The sequence below is a fragment of the Mustelus asterias genome, chromosome 6, assembly GCF_964213995.1.
Source record: "Mustelus asterias chromosome 6, sMusAst1.hap1.1, whole genome shotgun sequence".
Classification (NCBI taxonomy): domain Eukaryota; kingdom Metazoa; phylum Chordata; class Chondrichthyes; order Carcharhiniformes; family Triakidae; genus Mustelus; species Mustelus asterias.
This window is the reverse complement of record NC_135806.1, coordinates 98,761,635-98,787,879: the sequence shown is the minus strand read 5'-3', so window position 1 is coordinate 98,787,879 and position 26,245 is coordinate 98,761,635. Positions and strand designations below refer to the sequence as shown.

The window sequence follows — 26,245 nt, the reverse complement described above, 5'->3', positions numbered from 1 at the left end:
AATGGAAAATGCTCTGGTTGGAGTAATGCCTAGCACAAAGAAAGATGTTTATGGTTGTTGGAGGTCAGTCATCTTAGCTCTGGGATATCACTGCAAGAGTTCCTCGGCCAAACATCTTCAGCTGCTATATCAATGACCTTCCTTCCATCATGAGGTCAAAAGTGGGGAATTTTGCTGATGATTGCATAGTGTTCAGCACCATTCATGACTCCTCAGATACTGAAGCAGTTCATGTCCAAATGCAACAAGACCTGGACAATATCCAGGCCAGGACTGACAAGTGGCACATAACATTCACGCCACACAAGTGCCAGGCAATGACTATTTCCAGCAAGAGAGAATCTAACCATCATCCCTTGGTATTCAGCGGCATTACCATTGCTGAAACCCTCACTGTTAACATCCTGGGGGTTACCATTAACCAGAAACTGATCTGGACTAGTTAAATAAGTACTGTGGCTTTAAGAGAAAGTCAGAGGCTGTGACAGTTTTAGTTCTTTTATCTAAGGAAAGATTTAGCAGCATTGGAGGCAGCGCAGAGAAGGTGTACTAGGTTGATCCCAACTATAAAGGGATTTTCTTATGAGGAGAGGTTGAATAGGTTGGGACCATGCTCATTGGAGTTTAGATGAGAGGCAACCCTATTAAGACATATAGGACTCTCAGGGGGCTTGAAAGGGTACTTGCTGAGAAGTTGTTTCCCTTTGTGGAAGAGCCTAGGACCAGAGAGCATAATCTCAAGAGTTTAAGACATAGATGAGGAGGAATTTCTTAACTCAGGGTAGTGAATCTGTGGAATTCTTTACCTCAGAGGGTTGTAGAGGCAGGGTCATTGGATATGTTCAAGACTGGGATAGACACATTTTTGATCAGTAAGGAATCAAGGGTTATGGGGAAAAGGTGGGAAAGTGGAGTTGAAGATTATCATTTTAGATCCATCATGATGTCATTGAATGGCAGAGTAAACTTGATGGGCTGAATGGCCTAATTCTGCTTCTTTGTCTTATGGTCTTATGGTCTTATGAATCCTGCAGAAAGTAAATCACCTCTTGACTCCCCAAAGTATGTCCACAATCTATAAGGCCTACGTCAGGAGTGTGATAACTTACTCTCCCCTTCCCTAACTGAGAACTGCTCCAACAACATTCAAGCAGCTTGACACTATCCTGGATAAAGCAGTCCACTTTGTTGTCACTCCCTCTACCACTGACACACTGTAGCAACGGTGTGTACCATTTACAAGATGCACTGCAGGGGCTCCCAAGGCCCCTTTGACAACACCTACTCAACACACAACCACTACCATCCAGAAGGACAGGGCAGGAAATGCATGGGAACACCACCTCTGGATGTTCCCCTCCAAGCCATTCACCATACTGGCTTGGAAATATATTCACTGTTGCTGGGTCAAAATCCTGGAACTCTCTCTCTAATAGCACTGTGGGTGTACCTACGCCACATGGACTGCATCGGTTCAAGAAGGCAGCTCAACATCATCTTCTCAAGTGCAATTAAGGATGGGCAATAAATATTGGCCTAGCCCATATCCCTTGAGCGAATAAAAACAATATCTAGAGACATGAGTTCAAATCCCACCTTTTCAAAGAACAAAGAACAGTACAGCACAGGAACAGGACCTTTGGTCCTCCAAGCTTGCACCGATTATGATGCCTGCCTAAAGTAAAACCGTATGCACTTACGGAGTCCGTATCCTTCCATTCCCATCCTATTCATGTATTCATCTAGATGCCCCTTAAATGCCGCTATTGTACCTGCTCCCACCAGCTCTCCAGGCAGCACGTGCCAGACATTTATCACCCTCTGTGTAAAAAAACTAGCCTTGCACATCTCCTCCATACTTTTCCCCATGCACCTTAAATCTATGTCCCTTAGTACTTGACTTTTCTACCCTAGAAAAGAGCATCTGACTATCCATTCTGTCCATGCCATCCATAATCTTGTAAACCTCTATCAGGTCGCCCCTCAACCGCTGTTGTTCCAGTGAGAACAAACTAAGTTTATTCAACCTCTCCTCAGAGCTAATACCCTCCAGACCAGGCAGCATCCTTGTAAACCTCTTCTGTACCCTTTCCAAAGCAACCACATCCTTCTGCTAGTGTGGAGACCAGAATTGTACACAATATTTCAAATGAAGTCTAACTAAGGTTCTGTACCTACCATGACCTACCAATTTTTATACTCAATGCCCTGACTGATAAAGTCAAGCATGCTGTATGCCTTCTTGACTACCTTATCCACCTGCGTTGCCACTTTCAGTGACCAGTGGACATGTACGCTCAGATCTCTCTGCCTGTCAATACTTCTATGGGTTCTATAATTTACTGTATAATTCTTACATGCATTGGACCTTCCAAAATGCATTGCCTCAATTTGTCCAGATTAAACTCCATCTGCCATTTCTCCGCCCAAGTTTGCAACCGGTCTATTCTGGCTGTATCCTCTGACAATCCTCTTCACTATCCACAGCTCCACCAATTTTTGTGTCATCTGCAAACTCACTAATCAGACCAGCTGCATTTTCCTCCCAAATTGTTTATATATACAGTGGAACCCCGATTTAACGCGCCCTGATTTAGCGCGAATTCGGATATAACGCGATGAATCATTGGACCCTTTTTTTCCCGCAAAAAATTGGCAAATTTAGCGCGACCCTGCTTTTTTTGTGATAACATTTTATGGACCCCAACCATCGCGTTATAACGGGGCCGCACTGTACTATGAACAACAAAGATCCCAGAACTGATCCCTGTGGAACACTGCTAGTCACAGCTTTCCATTCAGAAAAGCACCCTTCTAATGCTACCCTCTGTCTTCTATGACCAACCCAGTTCTGTATCCATCTTGCCAGCTCACCTCTGATCCCGTGTGATTATTTAAATTTGATTAATCAAATAAATCTGGAATTAAAAAACTGGTGTTAGTTTTGGTGATCATGCAACTACTGGGTTGTCATAAAACCCAGTTCATTAACATTCTGTAAGAGAAGTGAATCTGCTTTCCTTATCTGACCCGGCCTTTATGTGACTCCAGACCCATAGGAGTGAGGTTGACTATTAACTGCCTTCTGAAATGGCTGTTAAGCTATTTATTTACCAAGGACAAGACTCTCAATCACCTTTTCAAGGATAATTGGGGATATGTAATAAAGTTGACCCACATCCTATGAGTGAATAAAACAAAAAACGTAAATGACAAAATGTCCCTGAATTAATTTGCACTCAAAATCAAGCACGAGTCTGGCAGTACACTGGAACAGAGAGGCTCAAGGACCAAACTAAATTTATGATAATTCAATTAAGCTGCAGGCCTCAGTCAGAGCCCAGATGTCGTTCCCCTGTTGGGAACTTGCCAATTTCACCTCCCTCTGAGATGCACTTGTAATTCTGGGTGGGCAGCCATTAGACAATGTCATGTCGAACAGATGAAACAATGTTGAATTTAAGCCCTGATGTACTCCTAATTTGAAATCCAGTGTAACTTGTAAATGCTCTGCATAGCCCTTGGACTGTAGTCACATATGATCCAAGTAAAATTCTACAGATATCTTATGGGTCCAATAGCTTTGCATAAAGCCATACAGTAACTGCAAATCTGAGATTATTTTTGCAATGGATGTATTTTCAAAAATATATCCACATTATGTTCATCCTTTGGATGAGAGAAGCCAAAGTGTCTTCTTTCTAGTTAGATGTTGTGGGTACACATTTAAAATATGTGGCACTATTCCAAGAAGATCATGACGTTTCCACTGTCCTGTTCTCATTTCCATTGCTGGCTGGAATGCCTCGATTGATGCCTAAGAGCAACAATTACCATACTCGAAAAGCAAATGTTGTGTGAAGCGTTGTAGATGTTTTTAGATTGGATAAGTCCAGCACAAGTGCAAGTAATATTATTTTATGAAGAGAGAGAGAGCAAGTATTTTTTTAATATAATGTACAGTCGATTATGATATAATTTTATTTTCAAAGTATGTTAGGTGTGACTGAATGTAATTGTTAAATACATGATTCAAAGAGTAATTATGTGCCTGGAGACTTCCGTTAAGGATACCTTACTGAAATTACAAAGCATAAATTAGAGATAATGGTCAAAAAACCATGCACATGTCAGGTGTACAATTTGTGATTGTGATCTTGATGGGAGGGAATACCTGTCAGGGCCACAAAGTTTGAATAACAGTCCTGTGTCCCGGCGTCCATATTTAAAATGTGTGGTGGTTTCTTGTCATTTATTAGACTCTATTTAAAAGCCAATGCAATATTGTATGTACTGGCAAAACAAATAATGTTACTGTTTGTAGAATGTCTTCAGTGCTCAATTATGATCACAGTGCACTGCTGTAATCATTGTAATGTAGTTACATTATTTTAGGAAACACTTCCTTTCAACTTTGCTTATTATTTCAATGTTTGAAATGTGGATTCAAACTTAAAAAAACTAATTTATTTGAAGCAAAATTACTGCAAGTTTTTAACGAGATTATGTCTCCAAAAATTTTAATCATTTTTATATTTTTCAGAAGTGTATTTTTTAACATTCTGTATGTGTAATATTAATAACACTTTTGCTGATTTTTTTGAATATTCATTTTAGATTGAAATTGTTTCCAATATCTAAAAATTATTTTCTAAATTGATAACTTTTGACTTTTGTGCTTTTTTGATTTGCAAACATATTTTCAGTTGCAACATAGAACCATTCAATGTATTTTTAGTTTAATAAATGGTTGCTCTTTTGTTTTATGATTATTGACAATTTTTAGATTCTTTTAAATGAGCGTCGTACTGCAACTAAAGCCAGTACATTTTTCTTCCACTCCAGTGATTTTACAACCCCTTGCTTATATTTTTATGTAGACTAAATATATTTAACATTCACATAAAGTTTGGCCTTGCAGGTAAATGCAAGTGTATTTTTTTTTTGCATGCCTTTTTATAATTATACATGGATTTAGCATGCAATAGCATCTCACTATGTTCTGGCTGGTACATACAACATGTCAACTTGGTATTGTTAAATTCAGGAAAATATTGTGGAACAAGAACACTGAGACAAACAATTAGAAGTATTTTGTGTTGTGTTATGTTCTAACTTTGCTGTAAAGGAAATTACTTTGCAGTAAAGGTGGTTGCATGTTTCAATACGTAACCATTTGGGCAGTTTCTTATTTTAAGTAGACATTTATAAAGATAGCAATATTTCAAAATAAACAGCAAAATATTTTATTCAGTGATTCAAGTTCAAAAACAAACCGTCAGGACCACAAAGGTTATTTTTGATGAAAATATTTGCAACATGCAATGTTTTCTTGGCATTCCTTTTCATATGCATGTTATAAACTGTCTCTTGTTGCTTAATAATGTTTGCACTTAGGAATGCAGCACATCTAGGTGTGTACACAGTCATTTACACACACTTATAAGCACAGAATGAAGTTCTGTTTGGACAATTTAATGTTGGTTTTCTAAATCTGATCAATGTGAGGAAATGCTAGTAATAATTTAATTTATGTAATTATATATCAAAAAAACTGCTCGAGCACTAATTTCTGAATTTCCTGCTCTTGGTGATGGTGGCGCGCTGTTATTGCAAAATTACGGCCGGGATTCTCCCAAAAAAATTTTAAGTATCGAATTCGCATGAAAACTGGGGTAAATCATGCTGTTTATTTTTAAGTGGGAGTTCAGAGAAGAATCTCCCACACTCTGCGCAGTGCAGAGTACCTCAGCGTGAATCATGGAAATAATCCGGCGGTGGGGCCTATTCCCGCTGGAGAGGCCAGCAGCACAGCTCTGAACGGGCCACTGCGCATGCGCTGATCTGTCAGTGTCAGGTTCGGTGCATGTGCAGTGACCACTGTCTGCCGGCCTCCTGATTGCTGGCCAGTTTGATCGCTGGCCATCCCCGCAACACTGGCTCCCCAGCCACCCATAGCCCAATCATTGCCTCCCCAAATATGCCAGGGCCTAGCCGTCCGCCAACCCCCCCATTTCCCCCCCCCCCCACTTGCAGTGCCGACCCCCCCACCTCCCCCCAACCCAGCAGCCCTGACCTCTTCCCCCCCCCCCCCGCCTCCTCAGTAGGCTGATCTTCCCCCCATCCTGATGGCCAGTCCCGATCGCTGGCCTCCCTTCCCCACCAAATCTGACTGCAGAGTGACAACGGGAACCCCCATCCCCACGGATAGCCCCCATTAGGCTCTGCCACCTTGGCACTGCCTGATGCCTGGTGGCGGTGCCAAGATGTCCCCTGGGAATTGGCACTTTTCCTCTTGGGTAGTGCCAGGGGCCCAGGCTGGCGCTGCCAAGGTGCCAATGCCCAGGGGCACCCCCAGTCCCCGACCCTCTGGAGGGCTCCAATTGCCCCCATCATTCTAGCATGGTCGGGCGACCAGTTCCCCACTTGTGGGGAGCTATACTCTAATCCCACTGGACTGATATACTCCTGGTGGGAGGGGAGATGCGAGCGGGCCTGGAGACTTCAATCCCATGCCCGCTAATGATATTCAAAATATATTTAAATTCCACCCTGCATATATAATGCAGCTCCGGGCCTATTTCTTGTGCAGAGTTGACAGCGGGATGGGAGAATTGCCCCCTACATCTTTTTTTTCACCTTCATATTTCTCTGGTGCTTCCACTTGTTCCAACCTCTCATCTCTGCTTTGTCTACCGTGCCTACAAGCACCAAATCAAGACGGGCACCAAATTATTGTTTCTTCTTTCCATCCTCAGCTTTTATGTTAACCTCATCCTCACTGATTTTCATGTTCATCTCAGTCCCTCTTGCCTTCTCTCCTCTGAAATATCCCTTCATATAAGCTTTTCTATTCATGCTTATAGGCCACTTCTTGAGATTTAGAGAATGTCCATATGTTTCTCTAAATAATCAGATCAATTCCAAGGACCCGTATCTTAATAGCACCTCATAAACAACTATTTGAAAATTGACCACTATCCTCAACTATGATGTGGAGATGCCAGTGTTGGACTGGGATGGACATGATGAGAGATCACATGACACCAGGTTATAGTCCAACAGGTTTATTTGAAATCACAAGCTTTCAGAGTGCTGCTCCTTCACCAGGTAAAGTGGAGCGAGATGCATAGGCACAGAATATATAGGCGGAGTGATGATAGTCCAACACTAACAAGTAATCAAGGGTGTCAAAGGATAAGTACAGACAGTAGTGCAGTGTAGGTCGGTTGAATAACAAGGGTGGAATTCTCCCCCAAAATAATCTAAGTGCTGAATTCACATAAAAACTTGAATAAATCCCGTTGCTTTTTTCAGTGGGACTTTCAAAATGAATCTCCCACGCCCTGTGCACTGCAGAGTGCCCTAGCATGAATCACGATGAAAAGCTGGGGGCGGGGCCTATTCCCGCTGGAGAGGCTGGCAGCATAGCCACTGAGTGGGCCACTGCGCATGGGCCGCTCTGTCATAGCGGAGATTGGTGCATGTGCAGTAGCCTGCACTGCCGGCCTCCTGATCGCTGGCCAACCCCGTGACCTCCCCCCCTCCACTCCACCTCCTGATCACTGGCCTCCCGGATGGAAAGGTGAATGATGCAGATAAAAGGAACTTTCTACTCTTCACATGGCTTAACTGGAACCTTAACTTAAGATAGTTTATAACGTTGCAGTGATGAATCTCAATTTGCCTCTTTTCAAGCATGAATCCTTGATAAAACTATGGGAGCAATAAATTTACTTGAAAGTCAGCACTGTAACCATTCTATAATTCTGCAGAGACAGATACAAAGGGTTATATCTGTTACCAAGTTAATCAGACAGGATAACCATGATAGATGGGGTGGTGAATGGTTTGGCCATATATACTACATACACATTCAAAATTCCATGTTAGTAACGCAACCTAGTGTCACTTGGTTCTGCTGCACAGAAATAAATAGAAGTTATTCTGTCATTGTTTCATAAGTGAATCTGTAAAGTTGAAATCTGAACTAAATTGTTAACCTATTGCAGCTTTTGTTAATTGCATTTCATGGAATGTAGTAATACAGACACTGCGTGCCTCCCTCATTGAGAATATTTTGTGACTTTTCAATCTAAAGCATGTACTATGGTATTGGCTTTTATAGTTTCAATTTTCTTTAACAAAGCTTGAGAACTAGATAAGTTTTTAGTTCTAATATACAGAGTGCAGGTAAAAGGTGTTTTGTACCAAGAGAAAAATGGGGTTGTTTTAAAATTTTTTGCGTTGTGTTGTAAAACTTATTCTGGATTCAAATAATTTCTCTCAGTCATTAGTATTCGGGATAAAAGTCTTTCTCAGTTGAGTAAACCTTAATATTTCTAATTTGTTACATTTGCCGTATGTAGTCTGAACATTTAAAGTTCAACAGATGTTCACTTTTTATTTTACATATGTAACTTTGCATGAAGTGTTTGGTTAATAAGCCACAATGCATGACTGATAACCATACAGCTACTTGCCTGAATATAACAAAGGGTTGATAGTCCAATCTGATTCTGCTTCCGAATTTGTAGGGGAAAGTTTGCTGTTCTGGATTGAAAGGAGTGCCCCTGGACAAGGAAACATTACTATTGACTGGAACATCCATGGGAAATATGCTCAAGAAAACTTTTTGGATATTAATGGGACCCTTTTTCTTTCTGAAGTAGGTAATTAAAACACTCACCTGAACTAATGAGCACACTTATTCCTTCTTTAAATCAGTGGATACATTATTGAAGTCACTATAGGCAAAATAAAATTCCGGTTCTTTAAAAGTGAGGAAAAATAATTATTACAGTTTGGTTATAGGCTGATAGGTTATAGTATTTGCTTCATACTGTTATTTTATAATTTAGTTTTTCATCATTTTTTTCTGTATTTAATATATGTACAATTAAATATTGTGAAAGACAAAACCTTACAAAAAATAGAAGGTTTCAAATGCTAATTGCATTCATGGTAACACTGCAGTAAATCATTGAACAATTAGCCAATTTTACCAGGGGTATGGTAGCGCAGTGTTTGTGGTACTGTGAGATTGAGGTCAAATCCTATCACGGCAATTTTAATTCAAAGTAAAACTGAGCTCAATAAGCCAGATGCAACAGGAAAAAAAAAAACCAAGTGAGCTGCTGGATTGTCTTTTAAAACCTATTAATTTATGAAACTCTTCCAAGAGAGGGAGCTTGCCACCTTTCCATGTGACCTGCCTACATGTAACTGCAGCCCTATACTAAGTGGCATAGCAAACCAGGCTTCCGTGACAGCAGCTCCCAAACCTACAACCTGCAATACTGAGAGGGTACAGCACAGATGCTCTAGATATTGGGTTGGATATTAAAGGGTTAACTTGAGTGTTGAGTAAATTTGGCTTGTACTTCCTTCACTACAGAAGGTTAAGGGCTATTCTGGTGAAGGGCTTTAAAATTATTATAGGCATTTCCTCCTGTGAGGAATCCAAAACAAGAGGACATAATCTTAAAATTAGTATTAAACCATTTTTCCACAAAAAAAACCATTCCTGTCCTTTATTTCAATGATGGAAATGATTAATTTAAACTCATTTTTGTGCTTGGGGGTTGCCATTCACAAAGTCCTTACCATGGTAACCTCATCGATGGTCCAGAGAAGTCATTGTACCAGAATGAGTTCCTTGTTAGCCACTCCCCAGAAGAAAAACAAAATCAGGGCATCCTCACATAATGGGCTGGATTCTCCGGCCTGTCGTGAAAGAGAACGGAGAATTTGGCGTTCCAGCCAAAACTCCATTCACTGTCAGTGGCAGCGTCAGCCAGCCGCGAACAAAGATGGAAAATGTTGACAAGTAGTTTCCCTCCTGCTCCCCTTTTAAAATAAATTTTACTTGTTACCATGATATCTTTACTGGAAGTTGAATTTCTTATGATTTCTGCTGGTGTAGTGCTTATCCTGCCTGATGCCATGATTTTCTGTATATGTTTCTGTTGTATTCTCTCTTTAATCTAATTGTGTGTGCAATCTTTGTAACCTTCTAGGGTATTCTAAATGCATCCTTTCTTGTCCACATATTTGATGATGGCATTCCTGAAGAAATGGAGGACTACAGAATTATTTTGTCAAATATCAGAACTCAGGGTAATAAGCAACATTCAATCGAGTATTTATTTTGGCTATAATAATATGACTTATGAAAGTACACAACGGATGGGATTTATTATAGGTGACTTCTACCAAGGAGGTTTGTAAGGGAGCTGAGTTAGGAGATGATCAAGGGAACAGGAGTTGGGTCTCATGAAGATGATGGAATGAATTATTTCCCCCTCTACCAGCCCCCTCCCCAAATGGACTGAGTCACCTTTAGGGGCCGGTTGGATTTGCAACGAGACACGTGGTACAGCTGAACTTTGACTGACCCAGGGAGTCATTATTAAAGTCCATTATTAAAGATGAGATCACAGAGTACCTGAAAGTGTATGATAAAGAAGGACTGAGTCAGCACTGCCTTGTCAAGGGGAGGTCATGCCTGACAAATCTGTTAGAGTTCTTTGAGGAGGTAACAAGAAAGTTAGATAAAGGAGAACCAGTGGACATGATTTATTTAGATTTCCAGAAGGCCTTTGACAAGATGCCGCATAGAAGACTGTTAAATAAGTTAAGTGCCCATGGTGTTAAGGGTAAGATCCTGGCATGGATAGAGGATTGGTTGACTGGCAGAAGGCAGAGAGTGGGGATAAAGGGATCTTTCTCAGGATGGCAGCTGGTGACTAGTGGTGTGCCTCAGGGGTCAGTGCTGGGACCACAACTTTTCACAATATACATTAATGATTTGGAGGAAGGAACTGAAGGCACTGTTGCTAAGTTTGCAGATGGTACAAAGATATGCAGAGGGACAGGTAGTATTGAGGAAGCAAGGGGGCTGCAGAAGGACTTGGACAGGTTAGGGGAGTGGGCAAAGAAGTGGCAGATGGAATACAATGTGGAAACATGTGAAGTTATGCACTTTGGAAGGAGGAATGGAAGCACAGACTATTTTCGAAAAGGGAAAATGGTTAGGAAATCAGAAACACAAAGGGACTTGATATAGCTAGAATACAAGAGCAGGGATGTACTTCTGAGGCTGTATAAGGCTCTGGTCAGACCCCATTTGGAGTATTGTGAGCAGTTTTGGGCCGCATATCTAAGGAAGGATGTGTTTGCCTTGGAAAGGGTCCAGAGGAGGTTCCCTGGAATGAAGAGCTTGTCGTATGAAGAACGATTGAGGACTCTTGGTCTGTACTCATTGGAGTTTAGAAGGATGAGGGTTGATCTTATTGAAACTTACAGGATACTGCGAGGCCTGGATAGAATGGACGTGGAGAGGATGTTTCTGCTAGTAGGAAAAGCTAGAACCAGAGGGCACAACCTCAGGCTAAAGGGACGAAACTTTTAAACAGAGATGAGGAGAAATTTCTTCAGCCAGAGAGTGGTGAATCTATGGAACTCTGCAGAAGGCTGGGGAGGCCAGGTCATTGAGTGTCTTTAAGACAGAGATAGATAGGTTCTTGATTATTAAGGGGATCAGGTGTTATGGGGAAAAGGCAAGAGAATGGGGATGAGAAAAAAATCACGATTGAATGGCGGAGCAGACTCGATGGGCCGAGTGGTCTAATTCTGCTCCTATGTCTTCTGGTCTTATGGGAGGGCGGGGGGAGGGTGCAATGAGGGTACGGGGTAGTGGGGAACCATTTTAATGTTTCATATGGGGGACTGTAGCAGCAGTCCATGCTGGATCTTTGGAGTCGAGAGAGATGACTTTGCCTCAGCAAACAGCTGAGTGTTGCATAGTGCATGTTCAACGATGTCCCAACCAATACAAAAAATCATCCTCCATTGATGTTACAGGATCTCAACTTCCATTTTAAATGGGCTTACCACCGACATTGAGGTAAAGTTTCACCGTCTCCACACGGGTGGCATAGACTTCCTCCTGTTACAGAATCTGTCTGATTTTCACTGCGTTGCAGTCTCCAAATGCATAACTCCAAAAGTGTTATCAGTGCTTCCCCTTGATTGATTGAGGAACATGCCTGTGAGATTAAATGACCATCGCTTCAGCCATCTTTCTTTCATCTTACCATAAGACCATAAGACCATAAGACATAGGAGCGGAAGTAAGGCCATTCGACCCATCGAGTCCACTCCACCATTCAATCATGGTTGATTTCAACTCCATTTACCCGCTCTCTCCCCATAGCCCTTAATTCCTCGAGAAATCAAGAATTTATCAATTTCTGTCTTGAAGACGCTCAACGTCTCGGCCTCCACAGCCCTCTGTGGCAATGAATTCCACAGACCCACCACTCTCTGGCTGAAGAAATTTCTCCTCATCTCTGTTCTAAAGTGACTCCCTTTTATTCTAAGGCTGTGCCCCCGCGTCCTAGTCTCCCCTGTTAATGGAAACAACTTCCCTACGTCCATCCTATCTAAGCCGTTCATTATCTTGTAAGTTTCTATCAGATCTCCCCTCAACCTCCTAAACTCCAATGAATATAATCCCACGATCCTCAGACGTTCATCGTATGTCAGGCCTACCATTCCTGGGATCATCCGTGTGAATCTCCGCTGGACCCGCTCCAGTGCCAGTATGTCCTTCCTGATGCCTCTTCCCCGCCCCTCCAAACCCTGCCTGTGATTTGCACTCCAGGCGGAAGTTTCTTAATTGAGTCCTAGCAATATATCTGGTAGACCACGTGCAATTTCTGAAAAATAATGGATTATGCTTACAACTTACTTGGATTTTTAAGAAAATAAGAGGATTATCTTTTTTTTAAATTCTCCTTTGGCAGGTGTTCCCTCAACAGGTGCAGCTATTATCGCTAGCCAGGGATATGAAGCTATTCTTACAGTGGAGGCCAGCGATGAACCACATGGAGTGGTGAAGTTTGCTCTGTCTTCTCAAACTGTTTCCATTCAGGAAGGCAATATAACTGTTCAGCTGTTTGTGAATCGGGAATTTGGATCCCTAGGTAACAAAATATTGATTAGAACAATGTTAGTTAATACATTTCAAATAGATTTGAATTTAGACAAGTGGACCTGTTAGTTTGTTTCCTTTTTACATTATGATGTGACTGAGTCAAATGTATAATGATTGAGTTGCAGCAAAAGTAGGAATCATGGAATTCCTACAGTGCCGAAGGAGGTCATTTAGCCCATTGAGTCTGCACCGACAACAATCGCATCCAGGCACTATCCCCATAACCCCATATATCAACCCTGCTAATCCCCCTGACACTAAGGGGCAATTTAGCTTGGCCAATCAACCTAATCTGCGCATCTTTGGACTGTGGGAGAAAACCAGTACACCCAGAGGAAACCCATGCAACACTGGGAGAATGAGCAAACTTACACAGACAGTCATCCAAGGCCAGAAATGAATCCAGGTCCCTGGCGCTGTAAGGAAGCAGTGCTAACCATTGTGTCACCGTGCCGCCCTTAGAAGTCAAACCTTTGTTCCCAGAGTATTTATATTCATATAAAGCATATAAATAGCAGTACATTTCCAACTTAATGCCTATTAAATTCTCTGAACACTCAAGTAACATTGCATCAGTAAATAAAGTAGGAATCTGAAATGTGTTGAGGTAATGGAAATATACGAGACGGAACTACCACCCACTGTTGTGACCTAGCAATGATCCCATCACAAATCTCAAGGAAGGATAATTTAAGATTCAGGTCTGGTAACTACATTTATTGTGGATCGGAACAAGCATCCATGTTACTGAAGCAATGTTCCTTGTACCAGCACCATTCCACTCTGAGCCCTAAATTTGGATTGTGACAAATTCAATGAACTTTACTGAAGAAGCACAGAGGGGACATACCCACAATGGTACATATACCTGTTATTAGTCCCAGTAAGACTGACACTTCCCATTGGCAGTGCTGTGGTTCCAATCTTTGGGGTGCTTGGTGCACTGTGACGCAGTCAGAACTGCCAGAGCTTCTTAATGGGAATAGGTAAAATAATCCTCCCTCTGTTCTGAACTCCTCTCATTCTGGGCTATATCCAGTTATAGCCTCCACTCATGGGGCTGAATTTTACAAGAAAGCCAGCGAGTGAACTGGTAAATTAGGACACTTGACATTGGCGATGATGATTTTAGCAGTGGCTGGGGAGGTGACGCCCTTGGCCCAATTGAAGCACTTAAGTGGGCAATTTATGTCCAATTAATGCCCTTATGTAGCCACTGCTCTGATCTAACAGGCGGTGGGAGAGGACTGTGCCCAAGGTGCAGCCCAGCAGGTTTAACCCAGCGAGCTGCTTGTCTGCGAAAGGAAGCGGTCCATCCTTTCCAAGCTTTCTGTGTCAAATGGAGTCCACCCTCCCCCAGTTTTCCCTCCCCATTTTTACCCTCCCCTCCCTACACCCCTCTTCCCTGCCACCATGCCCAACTTTCCCCCCTGCCCACCTTTTTGGGGCCTGTTAGCCTGGCCCCAGTGAAATCTCGGATTTGCATCAATGTCCCAGTCCATCGCCGAATACCTCTTTGATCTGCAATGCCAGCTGTGGCCACCGCTCCTGCTTGGTGCTGCTGGTGTGCAGATCTGCTGGCCTACTATTGACTGATGTGGAGATGCCGGCGTTGGACTGGGGTAAACACAGTAAGAAGTCTAACAACACCAGGTTAAAGTCCAACAGGTTTATTTGGTAGCAAAAGCCACTAGCTTTCGGAACAGGCTGTTCCTTCGTCAGGTGGAAATAAACCTGTTGGACTTTAACCTGGTGTTGTTAGACTTCTTATTACTATTGACTGACAGCTCTTTGACATGGGACATCCTCCTGGAAGTGGATGGAAGCCCTGTCGCATATTAATTAAAGGGCTTTTGCACCAACATTAAAGTAGGATGAGCCAGCTAAATCAAGGTGGGCTGACTCCCAAAATTTCTGCTGGGGTGCAAGAAACATGCCCTCAGCATAAGATCCAGCCCATGAGTTTCTCTCCTGTTGTGCCAACCTTCTCTGGAGTTAAGTTTTAATATGGTGTTACTATTGTTCAGCACGTATAAAATAATGGGCTTTGTATTGCAGGGGTAGCCCCGTGGCCCCCGCCCCCAGTCCCCAGAGGTTCAGAGGTAAGGATTGTACGGCAATTGGCCAGAAGTGTAAACTTCCAATAGGCTATTGTCCTACACTGGGAAGTATCTGAAAATGCATTGAAATCACAATCTTCATATGGTCCAACTGTCTTAGAACAATAGTTTCTCAGAAAAAGTTAAAAGAATTAAAACCTTTTCCACCTTCTGGGTAACTATTGCACAGCCGAACACAGACACTCCCTCAACCAGTGTCTAACCTGACATCAACCCCACCATCAAAGCCTGACCCAATGCCCCGACCTGACCCCTCCCCAAAGACCTAACTTTTCTTCCCGTCCACTTAACCCCCTCCCTTACCTTGCCAAAGACCTTTAGTCCTGGTTGGACCTTTAAGCTGACCTGGTTTATGGCAGCTATGTTGTTTTTAAAAAAAAGGGATGCACCTTCCTTACCTGTAACTCGACAGGCTATCAGCACTAGGCCCTGGGGACACGCTGCACTCACTGGGTTTGAGTTGGAAGTTCAGGCAAGATAGGATCACCTGGATTTTAAGATAAGAACTTTCAAGTGGAGTGGCAATCTAATCAATCGCCACTCCATTGAAAGATCTGACCCAATGTAATTCAATTTGGTATTTTTCTCAGATAATGAAACAGTTAAATCATATGTTCCTGATGTTATGCAACTGCTCATGAGGAAAACACTGGACTAGCCTGCAAAGGTCCAGGCTAATGCTCTGGCAACATGGCTTCAAATCCCACCTCTGCAAGTGGTGGAATTTGAATTCAGCTGATAAATTTGGAATCTAAGTTAGTCTCAGTAGTGGTGACATCAACGATTGTTCCAAAAACCTATCTGGTTCACTAATGTCCTTTCAGGAAGGAAATGTGCAATCCTTACCTGATCTGGCTTACATGTGACTCCAGCAATGTGGTTGACTTTTAACGGTGCTTTGAAAGGGCAATTAGAGATGGGCAACAAAGGCAGGTCTTGCACGTAACAACCACATCCTATGAAAGAATAACAAAAATAATAGAGGAGCATTTAATACATTCACTGAAATCTTCTCTACTATCTTAAGTGTTAATACTTTAAAAAATAAATGGACGAGGAGCTTCATAAGAATAATAAAAATAGGAATTTCAAATGAATGTGTCAGAGTTTATGCATTAGTATCCCACATTGCAACTTTAATCTGTGTATTGTGGGCATACCAAATGGATTTATGAGACTCTTTGATGAAAAGAAACAAAATGGTGAATTGAACCTGGCAATATTGATGGCATTTGAACACTCCAGTTAACATTAAATGAAAGTTAAGATAAAGGGGTCAAGAATTTACAGGAAATCTTGAAATGTAATATTTCTATCAATTTCCTGAGAAAACATGTTTTATTTTTAAAAACAGATTATTAAGGGGTGTGGCTCTGGTGGTTTATTTGGAAACTTCAAGAATAACTTTGATTTTGTGCAGTATTTAAAAATGACTGACATCGAATCTGTAGCTGTTATACATAGAACATAGAACATAGAACATTACAGCACAGAACAGGCCCTTCGGCCCACGATGTTGTGCCGACCTTCATCTGAAACCAAGATCAAGCTATCCCACTCCCTACCATCCTGGTGTGCTCCATGTGCCTATCCAATAACCGCTTAAATGTTCCTAAAGTGTCTGACTCCACTATCACTGCAGGCAGTCCATTCCACACCCCAACCACTCTCTGCGTGAAGAACCTACCTCTGATATCCTTCCTATATCTCCCACCATGAACCCTATAGTTATGCCAAATTCTCCCAATTTTCATTTCTGTTTCAGTTTAATGAAAATTGGGAGAAATATAAAACATAATACGTTAAGGGCGTAATCTTACCTGCCGTTCATGCCACGCTCCCTCTACAGTGAAGTCGGAGAATTTGGCGGCCAGCCAAATCTCTGTTCACTGCTGCGGGATGGGAAAATCCCACCGGCATGAACGGTGGTAATATTCCGGCCTAAGAATTGGCTCACAAATCCATCAGAAACAGCAGCAGAACTGGCCCATTTGCCGAAACTCTACCGCCTCGCCCGCCACGGAGTCGGAGTGGGCGAGGGGCGGACAACGGAAATGTCCATTGACATCGGCAGGAATTTCTGGTCTTGCTTGAGCGAGGCTGTAAAATCCCGCCCATTGAGTCTATCCCCTTTTGGCCTGTTATAGCTTCCATACACATCGTTCCCAACCACACCCTTTCCCCCATTTCTGACATAATTCAGTTATGCAAACTCCTGGAAGAGACAGACGAATATACAAAAGCCTTTTCGGGAAAAAATGGAAACTTCCTCTCTGAAACCTGCAGGGAATCTTTGGTGCCTGAATTTATCAGTTAGTTCATTGTTCTACTGGCATGGGACCTAAAAAAAAGAAATCGCAATTGTATTTGATTTCTTAATAATTTGAAATATATCTTGCTACTGCATTATTTTCTTTTACTATGTAGGTGCAATTAACATCACTTTTGAGACGGTCCAAGGGTCTTTGCTCCCTCTGAACCTAAATGAGGAGTCATTGGCTGAACCTGGTCTTGATTTTCTGCCTGTGTCTGATTTTGTTATTATGGAGGAAGGAGAGGCCACGACAGCCATAAACGTCACTATTTTAGAGGTGAGTCGGTATTCTATTTGGAGAGCTTAATAATAAGTATTTTATATCATGTGACTGTTTCTTCTGTTATTATTTAAGTACTGAACTGCTGCAGAAGAAAATAGGATGACCCACGTACTAAAATATATGGCGACCAGTAACTCAAGTACATTGGAACTGGAGGAGAATACACCACCTGTCCATCCTTTTCTATCACTTAATTAGAACAAGGCTGATCTCAGTTTTAAGAAATTCAATTGATCCAATATCTTCTGCATTTTGCAGAGAGAATTTTTCATTTCTGTTACCCATTGAGTGGAATAAGTACGGCGTGATTTCATTCCTCAATGGCCTAGCTTTGATTTTTAAGATTGTGCAGATATATTGTTGCTTTGTTTGTTATGAAATAATCCTTTTGCAGGATGAAATTCCTGAGTTGCAGGAGTTCTTCCTTGTGAACCTAACATCTGTGGAACTCATCTTTGGTGATTTGACCCGATTTCCTCCGAGACTGGGTGTGTATTCTATGTTATATGCCGACGTGTTAAATAGCGTAATAAGACAACATTGCACTTCCTTATCAATCACATTTTTGACTTTGCGTAAATGCTCTCATTCTCTGGGGTCTCATAGAAACTAGCAGCAGGAGTAGGCCATTCGGCCCTTCGAGCCTGCTCCACCATTCATTTTGATCATGACTGATTACTGAATTCAATATCCTGATTCTCCCCTTTCCCCCCATAGCCCCAAGAGCTATATCGTATTTCTTCTTGAAAGCAGACAATTTTTTGGCCTTAACTACTTTCTGTGGTAGTGCATTCCTTGGTCAAACTGTGATTCTATTTTGAACTGGGTGCCAGATTTGTTCCTGATGTTATCAAGTCTTTGCTGATTTCTGATGAAAAGACATTGATCTGAAATATTAATTCTGGGGTGATCTTGAGCCCGCGTTTGCAGTCCGTGCGAATGCTGCGGGGCTCAAGATTCAGAAGTTGCAGTTCTCGCCAGCAAAAACGTGATTTCAGATCTTCCTCGCTGGCGATGTCATCAGTTAACGGGCATGAACACGCTTTACATTCATTTGAATATATTTAAATATTATTAACCAGCCTGCTCACCAGATATTGACCCCCTGCCATATATTGACATCACACTGACGTGATATCACATTGGCGCGGTTTACAACAGGTTCGCCTAGACATAAACCTGTCGTTTGGGTCTTCCTGGGGGCGTAAAAGCGAGTGTAGCCCTCAGGGGAGAGTGATATAGCAAGGCAGTGCCCTGGCAATGCCCCATGACATTGCCCCTTGGCACTCTGTCTGGTTTGGGACCTCTCTCTGTCCCACTCCTGTGTTCCGCTCCCCGGAACTATCATGTTCCTGGAACCCTCACTGAAGGGAAGGCAATGGGCTAGTGGTATCACTAGACTATTAATCCAGAAACTCAGCTAATGCTCTGAGGACCCGGGTTCGAATCCCATCACGGCAGATGGAGGAATTTGAATTCAATTTTAAAAATCTGGAATTAAGAATCTACTGATGACCATGAAACCATTGTCGATTGTCGGAAAAACCCATTTGGTTCACTAATGTTATTGAGGGAAGGAAATCTTACCTGGCCCGGCCTACATGTGACTCCAGAGTCACAGCAATGTGGTTGACTTTCAACTGCCATCCAAGGACAACTAGGGATGGGCAATAAATGCTGGCCAGCCAGCGATGCACATGACCCACAAATGAATAAAAAAAACATGATAGTTCCAGTTCACCTGACCTGCATTTTCATGCCAATCTATCACCTCATGCGCAGTCATACAAGGCCAGTCTTCAGCGGAAGAGCATAAAATCTCCAAAGCGCACATTTGCGGCATGTGCGGGAGACCTCAGGTTGGTTGGGAATTAGAGTTCCCAACCTCAGAAGATAATTACAGGCTTCTTAACAGCCAACAGACCATCTAAACTTTCCCTCTTTGCCTTTTCACATGCGCTTAGGTTGGTGCTCTGAATCCAACCCCCTTTCCTGTTTTCCCATTCCAGCCATCTTCAGATCATACTCTCCACAACTTTGTTTTCTGCGCTTATATTTTCAGGACCTTCTTCTATTTTTACCTTTTGTAATTCACTTTTGGTTTTAAAGGTTTGGTTTAATTTCCAGATGCAGCAGGTCAAGTTTCCCAGATAACTGTTGGTGCAAATGATGGCGTAAAAGGCATTATTCAGTGGCAAACCATTAAGTAAGTAACTAAGAATGTAAACATATATTACTCTTTAATAAATGCCTAGATTGCTTTTATATATTGATGTATGCGTTGCTATGTAATAAGATATGTTAAGTTTACATTTTTAACTTTGAAGTTAGTTCTATAATTAAGTATCCTTGGTTCATTCAATGTTGCTGTTTAATTTATTGTGTAACGTACTGCAGTTTAACTTATTATGCAACGCATTGCAAAATCTTGCCGTTGAACCACGGCATGAGACAATTTTGGAGCAAATGCTGTTTTCTGTTTTACACCCGAGGGGTTTCTTACAGCTGAACGACTTCTAATGTACCGTTTCAAATAGAAAACAAGAACATTAGAATGTACAGATTGAGAAAAGAATAGTACTTCATTCCACTCAGACTCTAATCTGTAACATAAGGTTCTTAATTACACTGATTCATAAAAGTAATTAATATCTATTCATCTCCCAGCAACATCCACTGCTGTTGTGCTTCAAAGAGAGAGGTTCACCGCGGTGGAGAGCAGTTGTGGATGAGCTATAAATGTATTCCTGCCAGCAAGTCTCAGATCCTGGAAACTAATTTTAAAGCTTATTTATGTTCTACTAACTTTGCCTATATAAGTTTCACCTTAAGAGGAAACTTCGGGTGGACCATCAATAATATGCCCAATTCTTATCCTTTGAATTCAACCTGTTAAAAATCATATACGGAACTTCAACATTTGCATTCTGAAGGTTGAAGTGAATGTACTTCCCGACTAGAGAGGGGGCTATACTGGACCTCGTACTGGGGAATGAGCCCGGTCAGGTCTTCAAAGTTTCGGTAGGGGAACATGTGGCAAATAGTGACTACAATTCTGTTAGCTTTAGGATAGTGATGGAAAAGGATGAGTCGTGTCCCAAGGGCAAGGTGTTGGATTGGGGGAAGGCTAACTTTAGTGGGATTAGGCAGAAATTGGCAGCTCTTGATTGGGAGAGGCTGTTTGAGGGTAAATCCACATCTGGCATGTAGGAGTCTTTTAAGGAACAGTTGTTAGGGCTACAGGACAGGCATGTGCCTGTTAAAAAGAAGGATAGGAAGGGTAGGATTCGAGAACCGTGGATAACCAGGGAAATTGAGGGACTGGTCAAAAAGAAAAGAGAGGCGTATGGTAGGTCCAGGCAGCTAAAAACGGAGGGAGCTCTGGAGGAGTACAAAGAAAGTAGGAAAGAACTCAAACGGGGAATTAGAAGAGCAAAAAGGGGTCACGAAATGTTCTTGGCAGACAGGATTAAGGAGAATCCCAAGGCATTTTATTCATACGTTAGGAACAAAAGTGTTGTCAGGGAAAAAATTGGACCTCTCAGGGACAAAAGTGGGGAATTATGCTTGGAGCCCAAAGAAGTAGGGGAGATCCTAAATGAATACTTTGCGTCGGTATTCACAAAGGAGAGGGATGTGTTGACTGGGAGTGTCTCGGAGGGGAGTGTTGAACCGTTGGAGAAAATCTCCATTACAAAGGAGGAAGTGTTAGGTTTGTTAGAAAATTTAAAGACTGACAAATCCCCAGGGCCTGATGGAATCTATCCAAGGCTGCTCAGGGAGACGAGAGATGAAATCGCTGGGCCTCTGACGCAAATCTTTGTCTCGTCACTGGACGCAGGTGAGGTCCCAGAGGATTGGAGGATAGCTAATGTGGTCCCGTTATTTAAGAAGGGTAGGAAGGATAACCCGGGTAATTATAGGCCGGTGAGCTTGACGCCCGTGGTGGGGAAGTTGTTGGAGAAGATTCTTAGAGATAGGATGTATGCACATTTAGAAAGAAATAAACTCATTAACGATAGTCAACATGGTTTTGTGAGAGGGAGGTCATGCCTCACTAACCTGGTGGAGTTTTTTGAAGAAGTGACCAGAATGGTTGACGAGGGAAGGGCCGTGGATGTCGTCTATATGGACTTTAGTAAAGCGTTTGACAAAGTCCCTCATGGTAGGCTGGTGAAAAAGGTTGGATCTCATGGGATAAAGGGGGAGGTGGCTAGATGGGTGGAGAACTGGCTTGGTCACAGAAGACAGAGGGTGGTAGTGGAAGGGTCTTTTTCCGGCTGGAGGCCTGTGACTAGTGGTGTTCCGCAGGGCTCTGTATTGGGACCTCTGCTGTTTGTGATTTATATAAATGATCTGGAAGAAGGTGTAACTGGGGTGATCAGTAAGTTTGCGGACGACACAAAATTGGCAGGACTTGCAGATAGTGAGGAGCATTGTCAGAAGCTACAGAAGGATATAGATAGGCTGGAAATTTGGGCAAAGAAATGGCAGATGGAGTTCAATCCTGATAAATGCAAAGTGATGCATTTTGGTAGAAATAATGTAGGGAGGAGCTATATGATAAATGGCAGAACCATAAAGGGTGTAGATACGCAGAGAGACCTGGGTGTGCAAGTCCACAGATCCTTGAAAGTGACGTCACAGGTGGAGAAGGTGGTGAAGAAGGCATATGGCATGCTTGCCTTTATAGGACGGGGCATAGAGTATAAAAGTTGGGGTCTGATGTTGCAGATGTATAGAACATTGGTTCGGCCGCATCTGGAATACTGCGTCCAGTTCTGGTCGCCACACTACCAGAAGGACGTGGAGGCTTTGGAGAGAGTACAGAGGAGGTTTACCAGGATGTTACCTGGTATGGAGGGGCTTGGTTATGAGGAGAGATTGGGTAAACTGGGGTTGTTCTCCCTGGAAAGACGGAGGATGAGGGGAGACTTAATAGAGGTGTATAAAATTATGAAAGGCATAGATAGGGTGAACGGTGGGAAGCTTTTCCCCAGGTCGGTGGTGACGTTCACGAGGGGTCATAGGTTCAAGGTGAAGGGGCGGAGGTTTAACACAGATATCAGGCGGACATATTTTACACAGAGGGTGGTGGGGGCCTGGAATGCACTGCCAGGCAAGGTGGTGGAGGTGGACACATTGGGAACGTTTAAGACTTATCTAGACAGCCATATGAACGGAGTGGGAATGGAGGGATACAAAAGAGTCGTCTAGTTTGGACCAGGGAGCGGCGCGGGCTTGGAGGGCCGAAGGGCCTGTTCCTGTGCTGCATTGTTCTTTGTTCTCTTTGTTTTTTGTACTGGTGCCTTGCAATGGTAAGTGTCTAGTAACTGGGGTACATTTCCTTCAGTTTTTTTTAATTCATTCATGGGACATGGGTGTCACTGGCTGGCCAGTATTTATTGCCTATCCCTAGTTCCCTAAGGGCAGTTGAGAGTCAACCACATTGCTGTGGCTCTGGAGTAACAAGTAGGCCAGACCAGGTAAGGATGGCAGATTTCCTTCCCCAAAGGACACAAATGAATCAGATGGGTTTTTCTGACAATTGACAATGGTTTCATGGTCATTAGTAGATTCCTAATTCCAGATTTTTATCGAATTCAAATTCCACCATGGCGGGATTTGAACCCAGGACCCGGATGATTCCTGGAGGCATTGGTGGTGATCTTTCAGGAATCACTGGAGGCAGGGAGGGTCCCAGAGGCCTGGAAAGTAGCTGATGTAACACCGCTGTTTAAGAAGGGAGGGAGGCAGCAGATGGGAAATTATAGGCCGGTTAGCCTGACTTCGGTCATTGGCAAGATTTTAGACTGCATTATTAAAGATGAGATTGTGGAGTACATGGAAGTGCATGATAAAGTAGCACTGAGTCAGCACGGCTTTGTCAAGGTGAGGTCATGTCTGACAGATCAGTTAGAGTTCTTTGAGGAAGTGACAAGGAAGTTAGATAAAGGAAAACCAGTGGACATGATTTATTTAGATTTCCAGAAGGCCTTTGACAAGGTGCTGCATAGGAGACTATTAAGTAACTTAAGAGCCCATGGTGTTAAGGCATGATGTGGCGATGCCAGTGATGGACTGGCTTGGGCACAGTAAGTAGTCTCACAACACCAGGTTAAAGTCCAACAGGTTTATTTGGTGTCATGAGACTCCCCTGATGAAGGAGCAGCACTCTGAAAGCTTTTGATACCAAATAAACCTGTTGGACTTTAATCTGGTGTTATGAGACTACTTATGGTGTTAAGGGTAAGATCCTGACATTGATAGAGGATTGGCTGACTGGCAGAAGGCAGAGACTGGGTCTAAAGGGATCTTTTTCAGGATGGCAGCTGGTGACTAGTGGTATGCCTCAGGGATCGGTGCTGGGACTACAACTTTTCACAATATACATTAACGATTTGGAAGAAGGAACTGAAGGCACTGTTGCTACGTTTGCAGATGATACAAAGATACGTGGAGGGACAGGTAGTATTGAGGAAGCGGGGGGCTGCAGAAGGACTTGGACAGGTTAGGAGAGTGGGCAAAGAAGTGGCAGATGGAATACAATGTGGAAAAGTGTGAGGTTATGCACTTTGGAAGGAGGAATGGAGGCATAGACTATTTTTTAAATGGGGAAATGCTTAGGAAATCAGAAACACAAAGGGACTTGGGAGTCATTGTTCAAGATTCTCTTAAAGTTAACGAGCAAGTTCAGTCGGCAGCTAGGAAGGCAAATCCAATGTTATCATTCATGTTGAGATGGCTGGAATGCAAGAGCAGGGATGTACTTCTGTGGCTGTATAAGGCTCAAGTCAGACCCCATTTGGAGTATTGGGAGCCGTTTTGGACCCCATATCTAAGGAAGGATGAGCTGGCCTTGGAGCGGGTCCAGAGGAGGTTCACAAGAATGATCCCTGGTATGAAGAGCTTGTCGTATGAGGAACTGTTGAGGACTCTTGGTTGGGGTTTAGAAGGATGAGGGTTGATCTTATTGAAACTAACAGGATACTGCGAGGTCTGGATAGAGTGGACATGGAAAAGATGTTTCCACTAGTAGGAAAAACTAGGTCACAACCTCAGGCTAAAGGTATGATCCTTTAAAATAGAGATGAGGAGGAATTTCTTCAGCCAGAGAGTGGTGAATCTGTGGAACTCTTTGCCGCAGAAGGCTGTGGAGGCCAGGTCATTGAGTGTCTTTAGGACAGATATCGATAGATTCTTGATTAATAAGGGGATCAGGGGTTATGGGGAAAAGGCAGGAGAATGGGGATGAGAAAAATATCAACCATTTTTGAATGGCGGAGCAGACTCGATGGGCCGAGTGGCCTAATTCTGCTCCTATGTCTTATGGTCTTGTGGTCCCCAGAACATTATCTGAGTTTCTGGAGTAATAGTCGAGTGATAATACCACTAGGCCATCGCCTCCCCATAATTTAATTAAGCTTAATTAAGGAGAAAGGTGGAGGGAGTGGAGGGAATTCTTACATAGCATCATCTGCTCAGTTTGACTCCAGTGATTAGATTTTATGATTGAAAACCAACATATCTCATGTGTCAGTGCAGACTTGATGGGCCGAAGGGTCTCTTATGCACTGTATGATTCTATGATTCTACATCTGTTCTCTGTTGATTAAATTACCCAGTTTCTGAAGCTATCCTGTAAGAATGTTTTGTTAACTTGTGGATAAATTTTTGTTTGTTCTTTTTCTGCAAGCTTTGAGGTGAATGAAACCATCGGAAACATAACCTTGGTGATATATCGAGATAAGGGCACGTATGGGAATGTATCACTGTTTTACTCTGCCCAGAATCTCGGAGCACAATCGGGATGGGATTTCAATGTGACACCAATGGTAAGAACTAATTTTGTGATCAAGTTTTGAATCATAATCATGAATAATTGATTCTAAGATGTTAGGGTAGATTTTCCTCTGCCTATGCTGGCAGAATTTGTATGGCCCAAGCACAGGCCAGAAGGGAAAAATATATATATCGACTTGATGTTCCTGAATTGCCATTCACAAATTATGGGCTGCATTTTAGAGGTGGTCTGTTTCCCCCGTGGCCATAACATGCTGCCAGTGGGCAAAACAGCCTGATAGTGGGACTTACTTAGTGAGCATGTTGAGAAGACGGATCTAGCCTGCCAACTTCCACGCTTTACTCAGGCAGGCAGAGAAGGAGGTGGGTTGACATTTTCAACATATTAATGAGGCTGCAAACTTCAGACTTAACCTGCTTGAACAAATTTCCTTCCCACAAAGTTCGAAGACATCATTTCTATAAATTACAATATAATTAAAGAGCTTCCCGCCATATTGCCCACTGACAATTGGAACACCCCTCCCAAGTCACACTGGTGAAGTTTACAACTGCTTTTGCAAAATGTGAATCGGGCAAAGGGAATCAACTGGGGGGGAAGGGAGGGGCGGGGGGTGAGGGGGTGCACAGGTATGTGTAGCTCATGGGGGAGAGAGAAACATGCCTGGGCAGTACCCTAGCATTGTCCCCTGGCACTGCCCTTTGGCGCTGCCCTTTGGTGCCAG

The 26,245-nt window shown here is 42.8% G+C and overlaps 1 protein-coding gene across 1 annotated transcript in view; it reads left to right on the top strand.

The window, feature by feature from the left end:
* The window catches only part of adgrv1 (adhesion G protein-coupled receptor V1), a 504,809-nt gene that overhangs the window by 128,881 nt on the left and 349,683 nt on the right, over positions 1 to 26,245 (top strand). The window contains exons 34-40 of the mRNA XM_078213879.1: positions 8,538 to 8,668; positions 10,020 to 10,119; positions 12,810 to 12,989; positions 17,548 to 17,711; positions 18,112 to 18,205; positions 19,845 to 19,923; positions 25,414 to 25,552. Coding sequence (XP_078070005.1) covers positions 8,538 to 8,668; positions 10,020 to 10,119; positions 12,810 to 12,989; positions 17,548 to 17,711; positions 18,112 to 18,205; positions 19,845 to 19,923; positions 25,414 to 25,552 — 887 coding nt within the window. The remainder of the gene's footprint in view (positions 1 to 8,537; positions 8,669 to 10,019; positions 10,120 to 12,809; positions 12,990 to 17,547; positions 17,712 to 18,111; positions 18,206 to 19,844; positions 19,924 to 25,413; positions 25,553 to 26,245) is intronic.